Source organism: Myotis brandtii, unplaced genomic scaffold, assembly GCF_000412655.1.
Source record: "Myotis brandtii unplaced genomic scaffold, ASM41265v1 scaffold449, whole genome shotgun sequence".
NCBI classification, from domain to species: domain Eukaryota; kingdom Metazoa; phylum Chordata; class Mammalia; order Chiroptera; family Vespertilionidae; genus Myotis; species Myotis brandtii.
Genome location: NW_005367171.1, coordinates 451,452 through 473,632, shown reverse-complemented (window position 1 = coordinate 473,632; position 22,181 = coordinate 451,452). Strand labels below are relative to the sequence as shown.

At 35.6% G+C, this 22,181-nt stretch overlaps 1 protein-coding gene across 2 annotated transcripts in view; it reads right to left on the bottom strand.

The window, feature by feature from the left end:
• Nucleotides 1-18,696, bottom strand: part of DCN (decorin) — a 44,238-nt gene extending 25,542 nt beyond the window's left edge. Inside the window, exons 1-2 of one of the 2 annotated variants that reach the window (XM_005874641.2) lie at nt 18,514-18,696; nt 14,342-14,597 (exon numbers count right to left, since the gene is read on the bottom strand). In XM_005874641.2, the coding sequence (XP_005874703.1) occupies nt 14,342-14,564 (223 nt within the window). In that variant the 5' untranslated portion in view covers nt 14,565-14,597; nt 18,514-18,696. Of the gene's footprint in view, nt 1-14,341; nt 14,598-15,366; nt 15,542-18,513 lie in introns of those variants that run through there. The other variant, XM_005874642.2, reaches the window with a different exon arrangement.
• Nucleotides 18,697-22,181: the final 3,485 nt, after the last annotated feature.

Sequence of the window (22,181 nt, the reverse complement as noted above, 5' to 3'; positions counted from 1 at the left end):
TGAATATTAAAATGCAGGTGAGATGTGATCAGGTGCATTCACCTTCTGGGACAGCATGGATGGGCCTAGAGAGTATTATCCTAAGTGAAATAAGCCAGTCAGAGAAAGATAAGAACCACATGATTTCACTCATATGTGGAATCTAATGAACAGAATAAACTAGCAAACAAAGTGGAGACAGACTCATGGATACAGATAACAGACTGACGGCTGTCAGAGGGGAGGGTGTTTGTGACTGGGTAAGGAGGGTGAAGGGATTAAGCAAAGTAAAAAAAAGAAAGACTCATGGTCACAGACAACAGTGTGGTGATTACCAAAGGACAAGGTGGGTGGCAGGAGGCAATAGAAGAGAAGGCAGGGATAAATGTTGATAGAAGGAGACTTGACTTGTGGTAACACACAATGCAATATACAGAAGATGGATTATAGAATTGTGGACTTGAAACCTGCATAATTTTATTAACCAATGTCACCCCAGTAAATTTGTATAAAAATGTAATTTAAAAAATAAAAAAATGCACTGTTTCTAAACATGCATAAATTATACTTCAATAACTCACAGAAACAGTTCACAGAGAAATAACAAGAATAAAGTGTTTTCAGTGACAAACGGCAAACCAACCATCAGAACAGCTGCCTTGTAGAAGGCTTATTCAACTACACTATGTTGTGATCAGTGCCATTTTCAGAAATGTCAGTTTGCTTATTTCATGCAATTAGGAGTGGTAGACTTCTGCCAAATCTTTGATAATTAGTGTTCTCCAACCAAGAAGAGGCACATTTCCTTTAATTTGAAAAGAAGTTACTGATTACATTTCATCATTACTTCATAGGGGTCTTTGTCAAAGTCTTAATTACCAGTTTGCTTACTTTTATATTTGTTGGACTTAAATTCTAGTGGCTCTATTAACATTTGTTCAATGCTAAAGTGCTAATAAATTTCAGATGTGAAGAGAAAGAAATGATTTATTTGGATGGCTGACAATGATTATACTGTTATCCTAGATTTTATAAGAACAGGAAATGCTTGGGGTAGATTAAATACCTTTTTTTCCTGATGATTTTGCAGACACACATCTTTTTTGAAAAAAAATATTTTATTCATTTCAGAGAGGAAGAGAAAGGGAGAGAGAGAGATAGAAACATCAATGAGAGAGAATCATCTATCCAATGCCTCCTGTACACCCCCTACTGGGGATTGAGCCCACAACCCAGGTATGTGCTCTTGACCAGAATTGAACTGGGGACCCTTCAGTCCGCAGGCTGAGGCTGTATACACTGAGCCAACCAGCTAGTGCTAAAAACATCTTTGCCGAACCGGTTTGGCTCAGTGGATAGAGCATTGGCCTGCGGACTCGGGGGTCCCGGGTTCGATTCTGGTCGAGGGCCGTGTGCCTTGGTTGCGGGCACATCCCCACTGGGGGGCGTGCAGGAGGCAGCTGATCGATGTTTCTCTCTCATCGATGTTTCTGGCTCTCTATCCCTCTCCCTTCTTCTCTGTAAAAAATCATATGTGGAATCTAATGAACAGAATAAACTAGCAAACAAAGTGGAGACAGACTCATGGATACAGATAACAGACTGACGGCTGTCAGAGGGGAGGGTGTTTGTGACTGGGTAAGGAGGGTGAAGGGATTAAGCAAAGTAAAAAAAAGAAAGACTCATGGTCACAGACAACAGTGTGGTGATTACCAAAGGACAAGGTGGGTGGCAGGAGGCAATAGAAGAGAAGGCAGGGATAAATGTTGATAGAAGGAGACTTGACTTGTGGTAACACACAATGCAATATACAGAAGATGGATTATAGAATTGTGGACTTGAAACCTGTATAATTTAATTAACCAATGTCACCCCAGTAAATTTGTATAAAAATGTAATTTAAAAAATAAAAAAATGCACTGTTTCTAAACATGCATAAATTATACTTCAATAACTCACAGAAACAGTTCACAGAGAAATAACAAGAATAAAGTGTTTTCAGTGACAAACGGCAAACCAACCATCAGAACAGCTGCCTTGTAGAAGGCTTATTCAACTACACTATGTTGTGATCAGTGCCATTTTCAGAAATGTCAGTTTGCTTATTTCATGCAATTAGGAGTGGTAGACTTCTGCCAAATCTTTGATAATTAGTGTTCTCCAACCAAGAAGAGGCACATTTCCTTTAATTTGAAAAGAAGTTACTGATTACATTTCATCATTACTTCATAGGGGTCTTTGTCAAAGTCTTAATTACCAGTTTGCTTACTTTTATATTTGTTGGACTTAAATTCTAGTGGCTCTATTAACATTTGTTCAATGCTAAAGTGCTAATAAATTTCAGATGTGAAGAGAAAGAAATGATTTATTTGGATGGCTGACAATGATTATACTGTTATCCTAGATTTTATAAGAACAGGAAATGCTTGGGGTAGATTAAATACCTTTTTTTCCTGATGATTTTGCAGACACACATCTTTTTTGAAAAAAAATATTTTATTCATTTCAGAGAGGAAGAGAAAGGGAGAGAGAGAGATAGAAACATCAATGAGAGAGAATCATCTATCCAATGCCTCCTGTACACCCCCTACTGGGGATTGAGCCCACAACCCAGGTATGTGCTCTTGACCAGAATTGAACTGGGGAACCTTCAGTCCACAGGCTGAGGCTATATACACTGAGCCAAACCAGCTAGGGCTAAAAACATCTTTAGGCTTGTGATTTTTGTAATTTAGTTCTTAGAAAGTCATTTTAATTATCAAAATCATAATATTACAATCTTCTTTAAAATACTATCAAATTCATATCTCTTTGGGGGATTTCACATATCACTATTTTATTCTTAAAATTTATGTAGCTTTACAGTTTATAACAAATAAAAAATACCTTATTTACTTCATAATAATTCAGTGACATAGGTAAGGCAGTGTGAACATTTCATTATTCCAGATGATTTTTAGAAAGGTTTGATGACATGAACAAGCTCCTGTAGCTAGGAGTAATAAAATGCAAACCAGAAGACTATTCTGCCAGCTTCCAACAGCATGTTTTTTCTGTACTACCTATGTGTACCCAACAAGAATTGTTCTGACAGAGACCCAGTAACATGCTGTACATTTAATGACGAGACAGAGTATTGGGGTGTTAACTAGCTTGCTCAACAATTATAGGCAGAGGATAACTGAGAATTTATCCCAGTTTGAGTTCTCAGAAGGGGAAGTATCAGCTAATCTATGGTTCCAAAATGCTGATTAGGTTGACTCTATGATGAAGTTCTTATCAGTCTACATCAAAATCAGAAAAAAGAAAATGAGGCACTCTGGTTAGTTTTAATATAAATTATCTCTCTCACACACACATAACACAGATACTTACATACGCACACTGCCTTCATTTTAAATATACCCTCTATTTATTTTTTAAAAATTTTAATAGCAGATGGAAGCTGGTGGTTATTATGTTGAATTCGGTTTTGACTTTAATAAAAAATTAACTTGTTCAACATTCAAAAAACTTTACTTGTCCCATTAATCAGGGAACTGCTGAGCTAGTCCAACAATCTCTTCTCATAGTTAAAAAAGCAAACACCTAATGAAGTAAAATGACTTATCCTAGGTGCCTCATAGCTAAACTAGACCAAGACCAAGATGATATGAGTCCTCACTCTAGAACTACCCAACGTGCCTTTTATTCATATAAATATTCTGCATGATCCTGGTCAGGGGTGGAGGTATTGGTCAGGGCACATACCTACGTCAGAGCGCATGTTGGAGGCAAACAATTGATGCTTCTCTCTCTCCTTTCCTCTCTCTAAAGTAAAGAAATACTATATATATATATATATATATATCCTAAGCAACCCAGCTAATGATGATCCCCATGTTCCATTCTAAACTCCTTATGTATATGCTCCTGCTTTATTGTACTGGATTTCAGATTTCTTTCTTTTCTGTAAGTTCTGGATAAGCAAGGACAAATGACTATTTTTCATCAGAGCTTTGACCTTACTGCTTTGTACACAGGAGGTAGTTTTTTGAATGATTAAATTTAAAATCATAAGTCTTCCCTGATGTCCCATACTGAACAAGTTCAGGTCATGGCATCAAGGTATTTTCTGCTATATTTTATTACAATCATCTCTTCACATCTTGCTTTCATGAGGGTTCCTATTTTTCCTCAGAAGTATTAGGATACAACTGGCTATGTTAATCACAGTTTTCTTTCTGATTCTTGATTGTCCAAGAACATCTTAGAAATAAACGCTATTATCAAACATATCATCCCCATTATCTGCACCTGAGCACCTGAAAATTGCTCCTGTTCCATGCATCCATGCCAGGGGGTCCATTTTCTTTGTCATTTTATTATGTCCATTAGATTCCACATATAAGTGAGATTATGTGATAGCTGTCATTCAGCATAATATGCTCCAGGTCCATCCATGCTGTCACAAAAGGTAATAGTTTTGCTTTAAACATTGTACGATGAATATTAGTTTTATCTTCTCATTAACTTCACTCCAGTACAGGGTTGGATTAGAGATGAAGTTATCCAGACAAAGGGAAGGTCACAGACACAGACAGACACAAACACACACTCACAAACATACCAAATACACTGGAAGGAAGAAGAAGAATTTAGTAGTGGGCTATGTTCTTTTGGAAGCATCTGAAAATAAGAAAAGACGGGCAATGTAAATAGGCAATTTTTATGTTGGCAAAGTCTTTAAAGTAATACAGAGATCAGGAGCCACTTCATGATGCAATGTTTGATTCCACATAACTGCATGTGATCATATTTTATTTTCCTTTGAGACTGGAAGTTTCTGCCTCTGGAGATTTAACTTCACAATTAAACACTATAACTTAGTCCCTGTGGTCACCCAATTCTCTTCCAGGAAAACAAAATAAAAGTGGAGCAACATGTATTTTCTCAGAAGCTGTCTCAAATTTTTACAAATAGGTCATTCAAATGTTCACTGTTTCATCTCTTTTAAAAGTGAGGGTATATTGACAATATTGCAGATGTCCCTCATTAAAAACATTTTCTTTTTAGCTACAACTGAGAAGTGCTGATAAAAAAGAGAAAGAAAACCATAGACTACACAGGTAAGACAATGGGAAGATAGCTGTAAGGTTTTGGTGCTGTTATTCACCAAAATGGACAGGTAGCAAGCGCTACAACAAGACATTATTTTGAAATGTACATTGTAAGTAGAACAATAGTTTGATAGCACATCACAAAGTCAGTCTTCAGAATTGAAGGATGTCAAAGATTGGTTATTTGAAATAATGACTATTTTGCTGCTTGGGTTACATGAGAGTTACTTTTTGGAGGCAATGAATGAATTTAGGAGTTGAAGAATAAACAGAATGGTCTTGAGCGGGAAAATTTTTTTCGAGTTAAAACTACATACTTGTTTAGAAATTGGAAGACCCTTCAGCAAGGATATCTGTATTCTTCACATTTTGGATGTGGGGTGGTAGAAAAAAATAAAACATCATTTGTTTGTTGCATTTGCAGAAACTTAAGTGAAGTATGTGGACTTGAACAGTAATTTAAATTCAGGTTCAATGCAGACAATTGCTTAATAAATTCAAATGCTTGTCCATTTTCCCACTAATTTTCATCTAACTTCAATTACTCTATTTACTATGCTATGCTATCTTAGGTTTTTTCCCATGAGTGAATGTCCTCATTAACAGTCCTACTATGCTTGTAAACTTTTTAAAAATCATACATATAACCTGGCTGGCATGACTCAGTAGTTGAGCATCAACCTATGAACCAGGAAATAACAGTTTGTTTCCCAGTCAGGGCACATACCCAGGTTATAGGCTCAATCCCCAGTAGGGGGTGTGCAGAAGGCAGGTGATCAATGATTCTCTCTCATCATTGATGATTCTATTTCTCTCTCCCTCTCCCTTCCTCTCTGAAAGCAATAAAGATATATATATTTTTTAAAAAGAAATGATGTCTGAAATCTACTTCAAAATAATATGGGAGGGGAAAGTTGTGAGGATATATAGAAAAATGTTGGCATCAGTTGATAATTCCTGACTCTTGGTGATGGGTAGACAATTGTCTCTTATTTTGTAAATTTTGTATATTTAAATGTTCTAAAATCTTTTTATAAGATTTATTTGAATTTGAATTTTGGTCCTCTTCTTGATTCTTAGGATCACTGGGCAAGTTGCTTAGGCTCTTTAGGCCTCAGTTTTCCTGTATCTTCCATAAAATTTTGCTGATAACTCAATAACATATCCTGCAAAATAATATCCTATCACAGTGTTTAGCAGAATCCCAATTATTGGTCTATAATTATCATCAATAAGAAGATACCTTGCTGATAACTAGTCTATATGTCTGTAACAAGTGGTGGTGGTGGTTGTTTTTTTTTCGGTTTTTTTTTTTTTTCTGCACAATACAATTAAAATGCATGTTCTCCTGGAAGTTGAAATCTCTTTTGAAGGTATGTCACACACAGATTTTTTTACCTAGAGCTCTTGTCCTGGGTGGGGTTTTGGTTTGGTTGGTTTGGTCAGTCAGTTCCTCCTCTTGCTGCGCTCATCATTGTTCCCATGAAGGTTAGAGCCTTTTGACAGCTTATCTACCAGCTCCATCTTTGGATGCTGACCCCTCAGTTTAGTAAGCACATGTTCCCAACAAATAATTAGATCCCTAAAAGCTGTCTGTAGTCAATAAGACAGCTGTTTGCTATCTTAATGATAGCAAAGCTACACTCTTTTGCAAATCTGAAAATATGTGTTTGTTTATGTTAGGCCACTCTTTTTGTCAAGAAATGCATATCAATGTAAGTGACTGTGTAGACATTTGCATTTTTCAAAGATGACACATCATATCTCCCATCCAATATGCTCTTATTCAATACACACTTGTCCCAACCCCGTTAAGAAATGGACTCAAATTTCCCTCCCTTTTAATCTGGCCTGGCCTCATAATGCCTCTATGAACTAACGCAATGTGGTGGATGGAAGTGACACAGCATGACTTTTGCAGCTGGATCAGAAACGGTTACACAGCTGCTATCCAATTCTTCTGGGATGCTTGCTCTGGGGGCAGCCAGAGGCTATGTGAGAAAGAATCCTGTCTGTGCTGAGATGACATGCTGGAGACGCCACCTGAGACTCTCCAGATGTGAGGAAGCAGAGCTCTCAGGCCACAGCAGCACCAAATGCCATCATGGGAGTGAGCTCTTACTTGGGTGTTTAGCCCAAGGCTAGCAACCCCTCGACTTTGGCCACAGCTGACACCTGACTACAAATGCGTGAGAGACCCCAAGTGAGAACAGTCTTTCTGAGCTCTGCTCAGATCTCCTGTACCTAAAATCATAAACTAAATTATATTTTTAAGTTGCCAAGTTTTGAGGTAATATTTTTCCAGCAATAGTAATAGGAACAGACTGGTTCCCTATATTTAATTATTTTTCAATGAGCATACTTTAATATAATTCTAAATTTTCCATTAAAATGCAGTTATTTCTAAGGCTATTCTCAATTAAGGTATTTTTTAATATTTTTATTGACTTTTATTGAGGAAGGGAAAGGAGGAGAAAGAGAGAGATAGAAACATCAATGATGAGAGAGAATCATTGATCGACTGCCACACTGGGAATCTAGCCACAACCCAGGCATGTGCCCTGATCAGGAATCAAACCATTGACCTCCCGGTTCATAGGTTGACGCTCAACCACTGAGCCATGCCGGCTGGGCTCAACTATGTATTTGCTCTCCCAAATTCTGTCAAAGGAGCTTCATCGTCTTGAAAATATGATTGTTTATTAAAGTAAATAAAATTCAGCCCATGATGTTAACAGAAAATTATTTCTGAAATAAAGACCAATTATTGAAAAGAATTGTACATTTTTCCCTAGCTGCTGCAGTGATGGATAGCATTGTTAGCCAGTGTCAGCAATCTGCCAAACATCATGTTGGACAAAGGCCAGGTTGTCCTAAAACATGCTTTTATTTTTCCCCTGCCCTGTGGCAGGGATCCAAAATCCATGATTTATTCTTGTTGATTTGCAACAATATTTTTTTGTAATTCTGTCTTCAATTTAATAAGTAGGATAATGGTGATACATTTCAGTTTTGGGCATATAACCAAAACAATATGTACACGTCCAGCCCCATCAAAATACCTTTCTGCTCAAGCCATGTAAGTTTCTCTCTTTCCCTCTTAAAAATGGCAATTAGACTGAAATGGTAGTTGGATCAGGTTTGAGAAATAGAAGATTCCCTCTTCAATTAGGTTGTTTTTCCAAATAAACTCAAGGAAGGTTTAAGCTCCCTTCTAAGATCATCCCCAAAGAGAATAAGAAAGGGTGAACCATAATTCTATGACCACAATTCTATGACAACTGATTCCCAGTCAAACATGTTCATCCTGTTTCCAGTTTTAAAGAATCAAGAGTATTATAAGATTATGCCCTCATCCATGTACTAAGCTATGCATTTGTTTATGTATTCATTCCTCAAGTGTTTATTAATGCATGAGAGCCTATCAAGTATAAGGCATCTAGCTGAGTAGAGGGTCTATAAAGATAAATTACTGTCATGCTTCCCTTCTGGTAGAGAAAATAGATATTTAAACAGGTAATAAAAAGGTAGTGAATAATAATTATTATATATCATTTATTGTTAAAGAATAATCAAGGTAAATGTATATTACAATTAAAACACAGAAGTAGACAAGTGCAGAAGTTGCCTCTAAAGCAATCTGCAAATGTAGGGGTTAATCTTGAGTATTACAGTGTAGCTGCTACAAGGCTTTCTCCTTTTATTAAGACTAAAGTGCCAATTTGTTTAATTCTTCTTTATCCTTATTTTCAAGAAAATATATAATCTTCTTGCTACTCTTTTGAAGGAGAAAAGTTAAAATTAAAGGGTCTCTGAATTTCCCCTTCTACCCAGTTTCTGGCTAACCTGTTCCCGTCCTGTCCCCTGGAGCTAGTGATGGTCTTACAGAGGAGGATGCATCACAGCTGTTGTCTCATAAAAAGCCTTGATCCCTCATAGCTGCCTCTCTCTCCCTCCTGAGACTGAGAAGGAAACCAAGAATGTGTCAGCTCTCCTTCAGGTCAGGGAGATGGAAGTTTCCTTTGGCCTTCTCTGACTCCTCTCTTCCCCCTGCCCATGTAACCCCTTTGGGTCTGGAGCCTTGGTTAGCTGAGTTGCTCCTGAATATTACTCTTGCTTCATCTGAGGATCTGTCATACTCCACCTCTATCCAATACTAATTTAGAGAACCTACTGGGCATGCTATGTGCACAGTACTGTTCCTATACCATGTTTTGGAGTTGCCCTTCTGATATATTTAAACTCCTAATGATGCATCTAAACCCCACATCCAAGCTGCTACAGAGGCAGACGTACAGCCAGAAAGCAACTGAGCTTCCAGCATCCTCTCTACCCCTCTACAAAATAGCCCTCATTTATTCTTCTGTGTTGATTTCATGGAAATATAACAAGTTCATGTATAAGGTTTGTTCCTGGGGAACTAACTTTCCCAAACAAGAGACGAGCTGGATTATAGTAGGTCCCACGTTGTGACCCCTAACAGTTGAGAAAATGATATAAAAAAGGTAAGAAAACCAACTTTTTGAGGGTTATAGTTTTCCCAAGTTTTTTATTTTTTTAATTAAAATCTCTTCTGTGGTATGAGGTACATTGTAGGAATGGTATTTATTTGTAATGATTTTACATGACAAAATAAAACCTTTCATCTTTTGGCATTATTTCTACAGGGCTAAGTATGTAGATGTGAATCATTTATAAAATGATTATAAAATAGCTTAATACTTTTTTTGTGCTTAATGCTTCACTCAACCAAACTCATTTTGTTCAAAGGAATAGTGTTGGAGAACACTGAATTGTTTAATAATTGCACAATTATTAAACTTTCTAACTCTTGTCTATTTACATTGGAGGTGATGTGGCCCTCTTTAGGGGGGAGGGGAAAGAAGACAATTTTGTATCCAACTTGACAAGACATATACCTTTAGAGATTCTTAATTTCAAAGAAAAATAAAATAACATATCAGTAATAGCCTCGTATTATTAGCCAACTTTGTCTGAATGGTAAATTGAATGTAACAGTTATTATGGTAGACATTTAAAAATATTTTTATTTTTATCTAATGAAGATATATTCTCAGTTATCAAATGAGAAAACAGATTTTGAAAGTTTTCAAAATACAAGTAATAAATGGTAAAGCAGGAGTTGAGCAGAATCAATAAACTGCACAACCCAAGTTCTTTCCATTATTGAATAATTTTAAAGGGTATTTCAATTTTTTTGAATCTTGTTTATAAGAAATGTATCAATAGCTATTACTTCAATTTAGATAAATAGTCAAAAAACAATGCTTATGCTTATTTCATCTGTCAGAGCTGATCTGCCTTTTAGCAATAAAATGAAAGTCATTACCAAACAAATGGTGTCAGTTAGACATTTGATCCAAAGATGAAGGGCTAATCTGAAGAGAACACAAGTAAGGGGACCTGTCTTCCTTCAAGGTACAAAGTACATAAAACACAGCATCCAGTCACAGGACCAATATTAGGACATTTTTAAAAGATCTGACAAGAATGAGTTGCATTGTGAGTTTATTATTTTAAAGTAACCCAGATTTCTGAATTTGCTGTTCCTACATTTATCTTTATATTATTAATTTTTATAAATGCTATAATTAGGAGTGCGTTGTTTTTTGTTTTAAGAGGACAGAATAAGAAAGAAGATATAGACCTCATAAAAGTCTAGTTCAAATTACAAGCAAAATTGCAACACTTAGAGTCAAACCAACTTGGCCAATATCTATGGAGAATTCATCACTTTCTCCAACAGGTTAAGGCATATGTTTAGTTTCTCGATATGCCCTGTTCTAGGAAAACATAATATAATATTATTCTGATAAGATAGAACTAGGAACACAGTCAGTATATCTTCCTGAAGGTCTCAATTTTCCCATGGAGTAATTATTCAATTCTAATTTCACAATTTTTACTTCCTAAATTTAAAAGAACCGTTTATATATTTGACGTTGCTTAACTTTGTCAGAAATAACTCATAGTGGCAAAAATAGTCAAGCATTTTAATTAAAAAGTGTTTGTTTATATTAAACATTATTTAGATAGTAAGTTGTCAAAAGATTTTGCCTTTTAACACTGTAGCTTCTCTCTGCTAATTGAAAGCTCTGCCAAGAATAATTCCAAAGAAAACATTAGCCTCTGATACAGATAAGCATTTACATTTATCTCAATGTGCCCAGCAGTTTTCTCTATTCTAGTAATACAAGCGTTGTGTTCAGATCATCAGAGAACTTAAAACTAACAATAAAATAAATGGCATTGCCTTTACTATAAGTGAGTTTGCTCATTTCCTTGCTTTTTTTCTACTTTTCTTTCATCTTTTACTCCATAAAATCATCACATAGAAAAAAATGTTTTGAGTCTCTACTGTGAATCAGGTATCTCACACTTATAATGAGCTTTCTAAGACTGACTGTGATTTTTCTAATAAAGATGTCAAGACTGAACAGTTTTCCAAAGTCATGAAGTGAGAAGGAGTGAGATAGTAGTTGAAAATGTGAATAGAGTGTCTTTTTTAAAGGGAAGTGTATTGCTCTTAATAATTTATAATAATAAATTATTATTGTTAAAGAATAATCAAGTAAGACAGGTCCCCTTACTTGTGTTCTCTTCAGATTAGCCCTTCATCTTTGGATCAAATGTCTAACTGACACCATTTGTTTGGTAATGACTTTCATTTTATTGCTAAAAGGCAGATCAGCTCTGACAGATGAAATTTTTTAAAAAATTCATTTTCTTCACTTTGTAAGTTATATAAATGTCATACCACTGTGCTACATATCTGAAACTAATATAATAATAAATATCATTGTGATTGAAAAATAAAAATAATATATAAAAAGGAAATGTATTTTCTATCTTATTAATATCTGACCAACATTGTTGACAATATATTTAAATATACATCTGTGAATTAATAAAGACTAAAAGACTTAGATGAGCCCATTGCTCACTAAAACTCAGTTCTCCTAATTAAATATGGTTCCCCAAAACAAATCATTATTAGAATTTTAGCTACTTATTTTTTTATGAGTCAGTAAGACTATGTATGATAAAAGAATGCTGTACACTCTGGCCCTTAGAAAAAAGATCCTGTAAAAAACATTCTCATTTAAAAACAACACAAGTTAACAAAACAAAACAACAACAACAAAATTACCACCAGACACCCACGTCAATGAACCTTGGTGTTTCTGTTCTAACACTACACTGTTCTGCTTAGTGTTGCACAATAGGCTTGGACCTTTTTCATGATAGACAATAGGAGCACTGTTCCAATACGTTATCAGAATCAAACTTTATGGACCATTTATTGTACAAGCAAAGTAAAACTATATTTATGGAAAAATAAAATTTAAGTGAAGCAACTAAAAAGTCTTCCTTTCTTAAAAACATCAATCCTTCCCTGTTGATAATATGTGCTGGAGTAATCATGAAGTCTTTTAACCTTGCTCAGAGGCAAGGTGAGATTTAACTTGCATCACAATTCTTGGTAACTCAGCCATCCTAGTAACTTCAGAAAAAGTTTCCCACTAGTATATCCATCCTATGGTGATTCCTTTGTGCAGATAGTTTCAACCCCATTGCTTTTCCTGCCTACACGCATATTTCATGTAATCTCTAGAGGTTTATAGAAGCTTCTTTTGAATTTGATAGTAACCTAATTTCCCCAGCAGCAATTACACAAGTCAAAAAAGCAATAATCACCACCAGTAGAATCTCAGACTCACAAGAACAGAAACCATATCTGTCTTTCTCATTCCTTTCTCCCCAGGGCTTAGAAAAGATCTGGCCCATTGTGGACTCTCAATAGTTTTGATGAATGAATGAATGAATGAATGAATGAATCCAGTGGAATTATCCTACAGTCTTTTTACAGCCTTTCTATACACTTATTTGGGTTTCAAATGGCTATGTCAGTATTGAAAAAGCTATTTCGAAGTATTTGTTTTTAAGTGTTCTTAAACATGTCATATTTTCCTGGGTCCTGGGTGTAGTTTATTCCAACTGTAGAATTGGTGGCAATTTCCCCTGCAAAATTCTGCTTGAAAGCATGTTTTTAATAAAATATAAAGCTTCTGAAAAAAAAAAGAGTCCTACTAGACCAGCCGTGGGCAAACTATGGCCCGCGGGCCGGATCCAGCCCGTTTGAAATGAATAAAACTAAAAAAAAAAAAAAGACCGTACCCTTTTATGTAATGATGTTTACTTTGAATTTATATTAGTTCACACAAACACTCCATCCATGCTTTTGTTCCGGCCTTCCGGTCCAGTTTAAGAACCCATTGTGGCCCTCGAGTCAAAAAGTTTGCCCACCCCTGTACTAGACTATGGGTTTCTTCCACAAGGAAATGCACCATGGTAGAATCCTTTAATGAGGATTTTTTTTCTTTTTTTTCTTTCCAAAAGGAAAATGTACCAAATGAAAAGAGGAATGTGAATCAGCTGCCATGTAAACTAAGTTGATTCCCTTTTGGCCCATGTGCTGGGACTTCAAAATTTCTGGAGATTTATCTTCTGAGTGTATTGGTCTTGAAATTCCCAGGCCAAATTTTTCTTGAAAGATGATAAATCAAATTGTATATACAGTGTTGGGCTAAAGATATGTGCTCTGTGATTATACTGGCTATTTACACCATACCTTAGTTATAAATATTTACTTTGAAACATTCTAAAAAATATAAATAGCTAGATTACAAAATACCAAAAATAAAGGCAAAACTAAGACTCAGAGAATAAGGGAGTATTCTGACATTTGAAAGATAATCTTTTGTTCTTAAAGTTTACTTGTTTTGCTTCTGATAACTCTGCATACTTTACAATTTAGCAATGTTTGAACTCTGTTTGTCTGGATTAAGCCAAGAATAAGAGATTGTCCAGGTTTTCTTAATATTTAAGACTTCATGAAAAAAATCATCTAATTAAAACAAACCATCACTCTGGAATCACAGAATGTAAGACATTGTTTTGCTTAAACTTTTATTTTATAGAAGAGGGACCATGAGGCTTAAAAAGATTTCCTTTTAAAAATGATTTGTCCAAGGTTGCAAAGTGATGGAGCTGTGACTTAAAAAAAAAAAAAAATGATCTTAACCTTGAAGCTAGTTCTTTCTATCCTACTTTGCTTCCTCTACTTTTCATTAGGTGGCACTGTCTCTCACATTTGGAAATGCAGTGATTAAAACTGAAAGTGCTAAACTCCCAGGAATATAACAAACAAGGTAGGTAAAGAGAGCCTGCATCCCACTCACCCAAATCAGAGCACTGGACAACTCGAAGGTGACATTGGCAGCGGAAGGGACACACTGGCCCCAGAGGCTCTAAGTCAGGATCACCAATGGTGGGATTTTCTGGGTCTATCCCAGAAGCCTCATCTGCTTGCATGAGGTCATAAAAGTCAAATATGCTTCTTTGTTGGAATGGTCCGGCCCAGGAAACTTGAGCAAGCAGAAGAAAGATGATAGTTGCCTTCATGACTTATCTCATATGTTTTCACAACCAAAGAACCTGGGAAACAAACAAAAGGTTTAGAAGAGTAGCCTTGCCTAGTTTATAACACCCCACAGTGAAGTGAGCATAAAGGAAAGTAAAAAAATATATATTCATGCGTTTTAATAGATTGTTAAGAAGCAGAGTGTTAAAAATATGTTTAAAAGGTGATAAGGTACATTTAGACTGACTTTCATGGCTATTTACCTATGAAGGAAAAATTGAATATTATTTACATTACTTGTTTTGAATTTTGGGTCTCAAGACAACTTGTTATAGATTCACATCATTTACAAAATTGGTATGGATAAATCATGTTGAAATTTTCAGTGCTCACTCAACGCAAGCCATACCACAGTCAAATAAAGTTTTGACTATACACCTGAGAGATCTCTAATTCCTGCTTCAGAGATATCTCTGAAAGCCTATCTTATCTCTCCATCCTACTATAGATATCTTGGTCCAGGCCCTTCTTATCTCCTGAAACTATGGTAAGAGCTTCCAATTGGTATCTGCCTTGAATATTCCCTCTGCACCAGATCACCTTCCACTCTGCTGCCCAAGTCATCTTCTAAAAATCCAATTTAATTGTATCATCTTCTGCTGGAAACCCTTTGTTGACATCCACGGCTTAGCAATAAGGTCTACTTTCCCTGTGGTGCATATAAGACTGTTCATAATTTGGTACCAACTGATCATCTAGCCACATGTCTCTCCATTTTCTCTTCATTCCCAGGCCCCATCTCAACTCTGACCCTCAAAGCTAATTGCCATTTAAAATACTTACCTTGTAAGAGTGTTGCAAAGATTAAGAGAGATAATGGGCTTCCCCTGTGTTTCTCCCTGGCTCATTCAGGCAGGATGCTGCTTTCTCTCTCTTCTGTGCTCCCAAAGCATGTTCTCTTAACCTCTTTTAAAGAACTTATCACATTATATTGTAATTTGTTCTGTGTGCTTGTTCTGCCCCCTTCCCCCCCCCACCCCCCAATAGAAGATGTACTCCTTCAGGGCATGTCTTATTTTTGTTTTGTACCCGGCCTTGCGCAATATTTTGCACGTAAATGACTCAATTGACCATCAATTTATTAACACCAGTTATTCAATTTGTGCTAAGCAACCAGTTAGTCTGACTTTTTAAAACATAAATTATCTTTTTTTCAATATCAAATTTCTAGCACAAGAAAGATATAGAACTGAAAGCTTCAACTTGGTATAAGCAAGATTCACTTTTAAAAGTAATTCTATTGGATAGTTTCTCAAACTGATCATTTTAAATGAACCAATAACACATATGGAAAATCCTAACTAAATTTTATATGACATATTATTTGGTTTTACCTATAGGATTATTTTATAAACAAATAAAAAGTACAGTTTTGACAAATTCATACAGTATGCATCCATTCATTCATTAAGCACTTATGGATACATATATAGCTACGTTGTTGAATTGATTATGTAGTTAGTTAGCTTAAGAGAACTAAACAAAATTGACTAAATCTTAATAAATCTGAATAACAAAAATTAGTTGATCATGTAAAGAGCAGTCTATTTTTGAGTTGATATATTTAAAAAACTTTGTTGAAACTGTTCTAAGTATTCCCAAAACATATTGCAGATATTATCTTTAGTCCTACCATCTATACTTTGAATTGTACACATATAAGAATCCAAACTAAAGCTGCACATTTATAACTAGAACTAAATAATTGTTTATAATAATCCAATTGTAGCATAAGAAAAAAAGTCTTCATATACCCTAACCCTAATATATCTTTGGAAAATTTTTGGGTAGATCCATTAGAGAGGGAATAAATATTTTCAATTTCTTATACTTTTGTTTCTTAGTTTATATTTATTACTAAAGTATGTCAAAGGCAGCACATATACAATATGAACTTATGGATTTTTATTTAAAAATATAACTAAGATTAATTATTCACACTGCCCCTTTAAGTTCAGTATCCGGTTTCCTCTAGGAGCCCATTCCCACTCAGTTACCACATTGCCTTTAAACGGAGACTCTATTGTCTTGGCAGTGTTCCCTTGGATTGGAACTAAGGGAAGGGCTTTCAGTCTGTTTCACATTAAAATGCAAAATTTATGGTTTACCACAAGTTTGCTAGCCTTGCATATTTAATGTCTCACAATTTTAGAAGAAAAATTAAGCAAAGTAATTGCAGATTTAATAAACAGCAACTAGAATTAATGCAGATGTCACTTTTTGATCTTTTCTCCAGGATAGAGATTACCTGGTTATTTCACTCACCCACAAATGGAAATGTTGAGCATTCGCTCAAGGAAATATTATCATTTATATATATTTACTCTTGTTAAAATGGTAGAAATTCTCTACACCAAATTATTTTTGGTTAAAGCTGCATGCAAACAGGCAGTTTACAGCTGCCATTGTGTGTGTGTGTGTGTGTGTGGTGTGTGTGTGTGTGTGTGTGTGTGTGTGTGTGTGTGTGTATGCATGCATTTTAACCCTGATTGTCCTGGGGAATAATACTAATATGTCCAGTAACTTTATACAAATTCCTTCATGAACTAACTTCTTTTAAATAGTGCCATGACACTTGAATATTCAGTATCTTAAAACAATTAATGTGGGCAGTTGGTGCTAATAATTTCTTTAATCATTTCCTTCTTTCCTTAAGAAATCAGAAAAATAAACAAAAAAACAACAGTTACCCATGTGGAAACCAGGCAGGCTATTATTGTGATAATAGACTTTTTAAATTTCATTAAACTGTTTTAAGTACTCTAAAATGCATGATTCTTTCCTAAATGCTAATTGCTAAGAATATCTCATTACTTCACTAAAGCTCATTGCCATAATTTATAAGTATTTTATCAAAAATAACAATCTCTGGTTGCTTAGACTACTTCAGCCCATTAAATTAACTATATCATTTCAGATCAACATTTGTATGATGTCATTTATGAGTGACTTTCAAAGTCAAAATTTAACCCTCAGGAGATAAGTGAAGCTCTAAATACGGAGCAAAATTAAAAACCCCCAGCACTAGGTGAATTAAAAACCTCAATAAAATAGAAATAATTTAAAAATAAACAGTAAAACCACATTTATCCACAAATAAGGGCTACTCTAGGAGGCATCTGGTTCTTTTTCTGGTTAAAACAGCCCTAGGAAGAAAAAAACCCACAGGTATTTACATTACCAGAGCCCACTTAACAAGTGGTCATCATGTTACCCTGTTTTGCAATTAGGATAAAAAATAACCTACAACCTCATTTCATAGTGAATGTATCTTATAAAATTTCATTTATATTGAAAATACAAACAGGGTTTCTTCTTTACATTTAAGAAATTATGTAATTGAATGTGGTAATACTTTAGTTAGGTCTTTAATAATCAGCATAAATGTTTCCAATGTTTATTTTCACCTTTGGTGATAATTTATATTTTCTTATAGGTTGTAGAAATGTACACTAAACTTCTACAACTAATGACTAGAGACTTCTCTTAGGTTTTAAAAGTTCTTAAAATATACAAGATTTCAGGAAAAAAATAAATCCTTAAATATATAATGCAACTACGAATAATATGCTAGTCTACAATACTTTTCTATAAATACATTTGAAAGAGCTAAACATTTCATTAGTACAAATACAAATATATAAATACAGATGGCCATGGTGTTAGATCATAGATTTTCTAAAATAAATATCCCTTTCTTTTTGCAAGAACAGAGAGAAAGAACTAAAACAATGCATTTGATCATCCAACCAAATATTTAACTTCTGTCTTCAAGCACTACTTTTTTAAATGCTGCATAAAGATTATTAAAAGTTTAGCACAATTACTTTTTCTTTTCTTTTTCTCACCAAATAATCTCTATTTCCCTTAACTTGATCTAAGTCTTTACTAGTCTGTAGCAGAGTTCAGGACAATTATTGAAAACCATACCTTTTAATCCGGGGATTTGCCACAGGAGCCCTCAAAGCTGAGATGTAATTACACTAAATATTCGGCCCAAGCAAAAGAGTTTGCAGGTGTGGGAAGGAGGAGGGGGTAGGTGCTGCTCTGTGCCTGTCACTAGGTTGAAAATCTCCTGCTTCTACTCCATAGCCCAGATAAAAAATAAGGTTTCCCTCAATGAACACTACCCGGCTGACACCCACATTAGATCATATGGTAATGATATGTCTCTTGTATTGTTGCCAGAAACTTTATTGGCCTTTTTTTCCCCCCCATTTGCTTTATTTCTTTTACATCTGCTTAAGATTCTAAACTGCTTATGTGCTAGAGTGGAGGAACTTGACTTGAAATTTCTTTTATTATGTCGATGCATTTCCCTAAAATATTGCAACTAAAGGGTTTGTTTCCCCACCCCCACCCCAACTCCGCTATCCACCCTTTCCAGTCTTGTTTATAAGGAACATTTATTATACTTCTGAAACGGCAGTTTTTCTTGCTTTCTTGATGTATAAGACCGGCAAATGGAATGAAATGAATCTTGCAGTTATTTTAAATGCGGTCTGTGAAAATAAATGAGTAGCCTTATGTGAAAAGACTCATTCGGATTCCTACTTGCCTAGGGCTGTTTGTGCAAATTCAAGTGGAGGTTTTCTATATATTTTGAATGTGTTTCTAAAGGGTCCTGGATGAAAGCCGTGGTTTTATATGAAAAGCATGCCATTTGTTACTTTCATTACTCATAGTTTAAAAGCTTTCTTGTTGTCTCCGAGTTTTTTTGTTTGTTTGTTTTTTAATAAAACACACAGAAACTAGAAGTCGGTCACAAGTTAATTTAGCCTGGATATGCAAAGTTTAATTTTCATAGACTACACTTTTATATAATCTAGAACTTTGAAGAGGCAATAGAGTCTACGATTCTTTGCAAATTTCAGTAAATAGAAAAAAAGTGCAAATACAAGGAAAGTCCTTTATTTAGCTAATGGGAGACTTTTTTGAGTTTTTGTAATTCCCTTGCTGAATGCTGTTAGCTCTCTCTGTGTCTCTCTCTGTTTTGACTTGTATCTTTATGCTCTCCTCCAGGCTATTACCAGGTGGAAACTTGAAATCAGCATCTGTGAAACATGAGAGGATCCCCCTCCATTCTCCACCCTCCCTTCTTCCCTCCACTGGCCATCTAAGTATACTATTCCACAGCAAATACTCTTTGGCTTGGTGAAACTTCAAGGAATTCAATTCTAGAGTGGGTAATTAAAGGAGGGGAGAGGGTGTTACCAAATTATATTTTACCTTATTTCCCAAGCCCTGCCTCCCTAATTTTAACACCTTACCCCACTCCTCTTTCCCTTGACATTTAATAATTATAATTCCAGTAATTCTGACGTTTTAGAAAAAGGCAAGTATTGTTTTCCCTGGACATTGGTGCAGATGATCTCCTTACCTGGATTAATTTTTCCTCTGATATTCTCTTGTATGGCATTTATCTCTTTCTTAACACATACAGTCACTTCTTTATATTGTAGCTATTTATCTACATGCCTGACCCCCCCTGAAGGAAGCATATCGTCTTCATATTTGTAGAGTCCCTTCACCCAACACAGTCATGGCATACAGTGAATGGCAGGAAATACTTGAATGACTCCATGAAAACATTGAGAATATTGGTTATGGACCACACCATGATTATTATTTTGCCCAGTCTGGCTTGTTCCTCATCAAAAAGCATTCCTACCAAAGTATATCTGACAAATAACAGCAATCATTATTGAAAGACAGAGGGAGGGAAGGAGAGAAAGAGAGAGGGAGAGGGAGAGAGAGAGAAAGAGAATGAGGGAGGGAGAAAAGAAAGGAAGGGAGGGAGGGAAGAAAGAGAGGTATAAAGGTATTAAAGAAAAAGTAGCATTAGGGCAAAAGGAGAAGAAGACATGATGTGGATCATCTCGGTTAAGGTTCACATCTTGATCCTTCCCTCTGATAGCAATCTGTGTGAACTCACACAATTCACTTAACCACCCCAAGTCTCAGTTTCCATGTCTGTAAAGCAGGCAAAAATTATTACCTTGTTCATAATGTTGGAGTGAAGATGCAAGGAGGCAACATACATACAGCATGTTAACTCAAAGCATGACCCCAGTAAATGGAGCTCTTTTTTAATGAGCAAGAGAAATTATATTTACTACTTCATTTACTACATGATTTACAGATGAGACAACTGAACTCCAGGGATCTGCCCAAGTTCACCTCGCTGGTAAGAAGCACAGCAGAAACTAATACTTAGGTCTCTAGTTTTCCATTACTATACACATTTTAAGAAAGATCAAACTCAGAAGACACAGAAATTTAACTATTTAACTATTAACATTCTTGGGTAGCATGTCTTTGCAGACTATTTTAAAAACTGTGACCAAGTTATAATTCTTTTTAAACTTTGTATTTGTATAAGAATAGATATTTCCATTTTTTTAAATTTTAATGAGAACTTCACCTCTAAAACCCCAAGGATTTTATCAAACATGGTTTTAAAATCTGTACCTGCAATCAGATATTAAGTTACATATATTGCCACACTTGCTTTTAGATACAAGAAACTAAGTCACTACAAAGTCATATACCATTAAGTCACCAAGAAGCCATGGGACTGTCATCAGAATCCAGGTCTCTTGCAGTCTAATGGGAAATGGGAACATTTTGAGGCTAGAAGCAGGTCTTATAAGAAGACTACTGAAACTTATGTTGGTTTGGAATGTGTGGGCGTAGGGTTCACAGAAACCTTGGCTGCTGTGTAGATATTTGAAATATTCAAATTCAGAGCACATACCACATCTGCTGTTTAAACCACTTAAACTGTGATTTCTACTGACAACTCCCTAGTTAACAGGGTAAGGATATTCTGCATGCTGTCAAAGTTCATTCCAAGGCTAGTCACTCTCTCTCACTGACATCAAATGCAAGCGATTTAAATTGTGCCTGCAGATTAAGGATGTGAAGAATGCCAGAGCCCAGAAAGGTCTTCTTATGACACCCTTTTATTTTCTAAGAGGTCTGGAAGCAACTGAGTATCACAAACCTGACGTGACTGCTTTATTCTTAGACTGACTCTTCAAAGTCAGGTCTGGGGCTGCAGTGGGTTGTCTGGCTCTTTCTTCTGCCACCTTAGACAGATTTTCTCCTTTAGCCAAGAAAAAATTCTAGGGTGGAATTCAAGGCAGCCTTGAATGTGGGATGGTTTGAGACAAGATGTGCAGTAGAAAACTATTACCTTGGGCATCTTCTTTCTTTCCCACGTGACTCTACTCCCCGGCCCCTCACCACTGTGTCCAGTGTCCTCGTGCCTTTCATAAGTCATTTAACCTCTCTGTTCCTCAGGTTTTTTAATCCATAAAATCTGGGTCACCATAACACTACCCACTTCATAGGTCTGTGGTGAGGTTTAAAAAAGATTAATATATAAAACATTTAGAGTTGCGACTGACACATCTTAGTACAGAGTGCTGTCCCTTCTGCTGCTGCCGCTCTAGTTGTGGTCATTGTAAAAACCTTTCCTTGGACACACCAATCCACTAAACAGACTGCATCCTTTTCCTAGCCCAAGGTGTTTTCTACTGAGAAATCCTCTAAACCATGATATAATTGGAAAAACAAGGACTTCATAGTTAGAT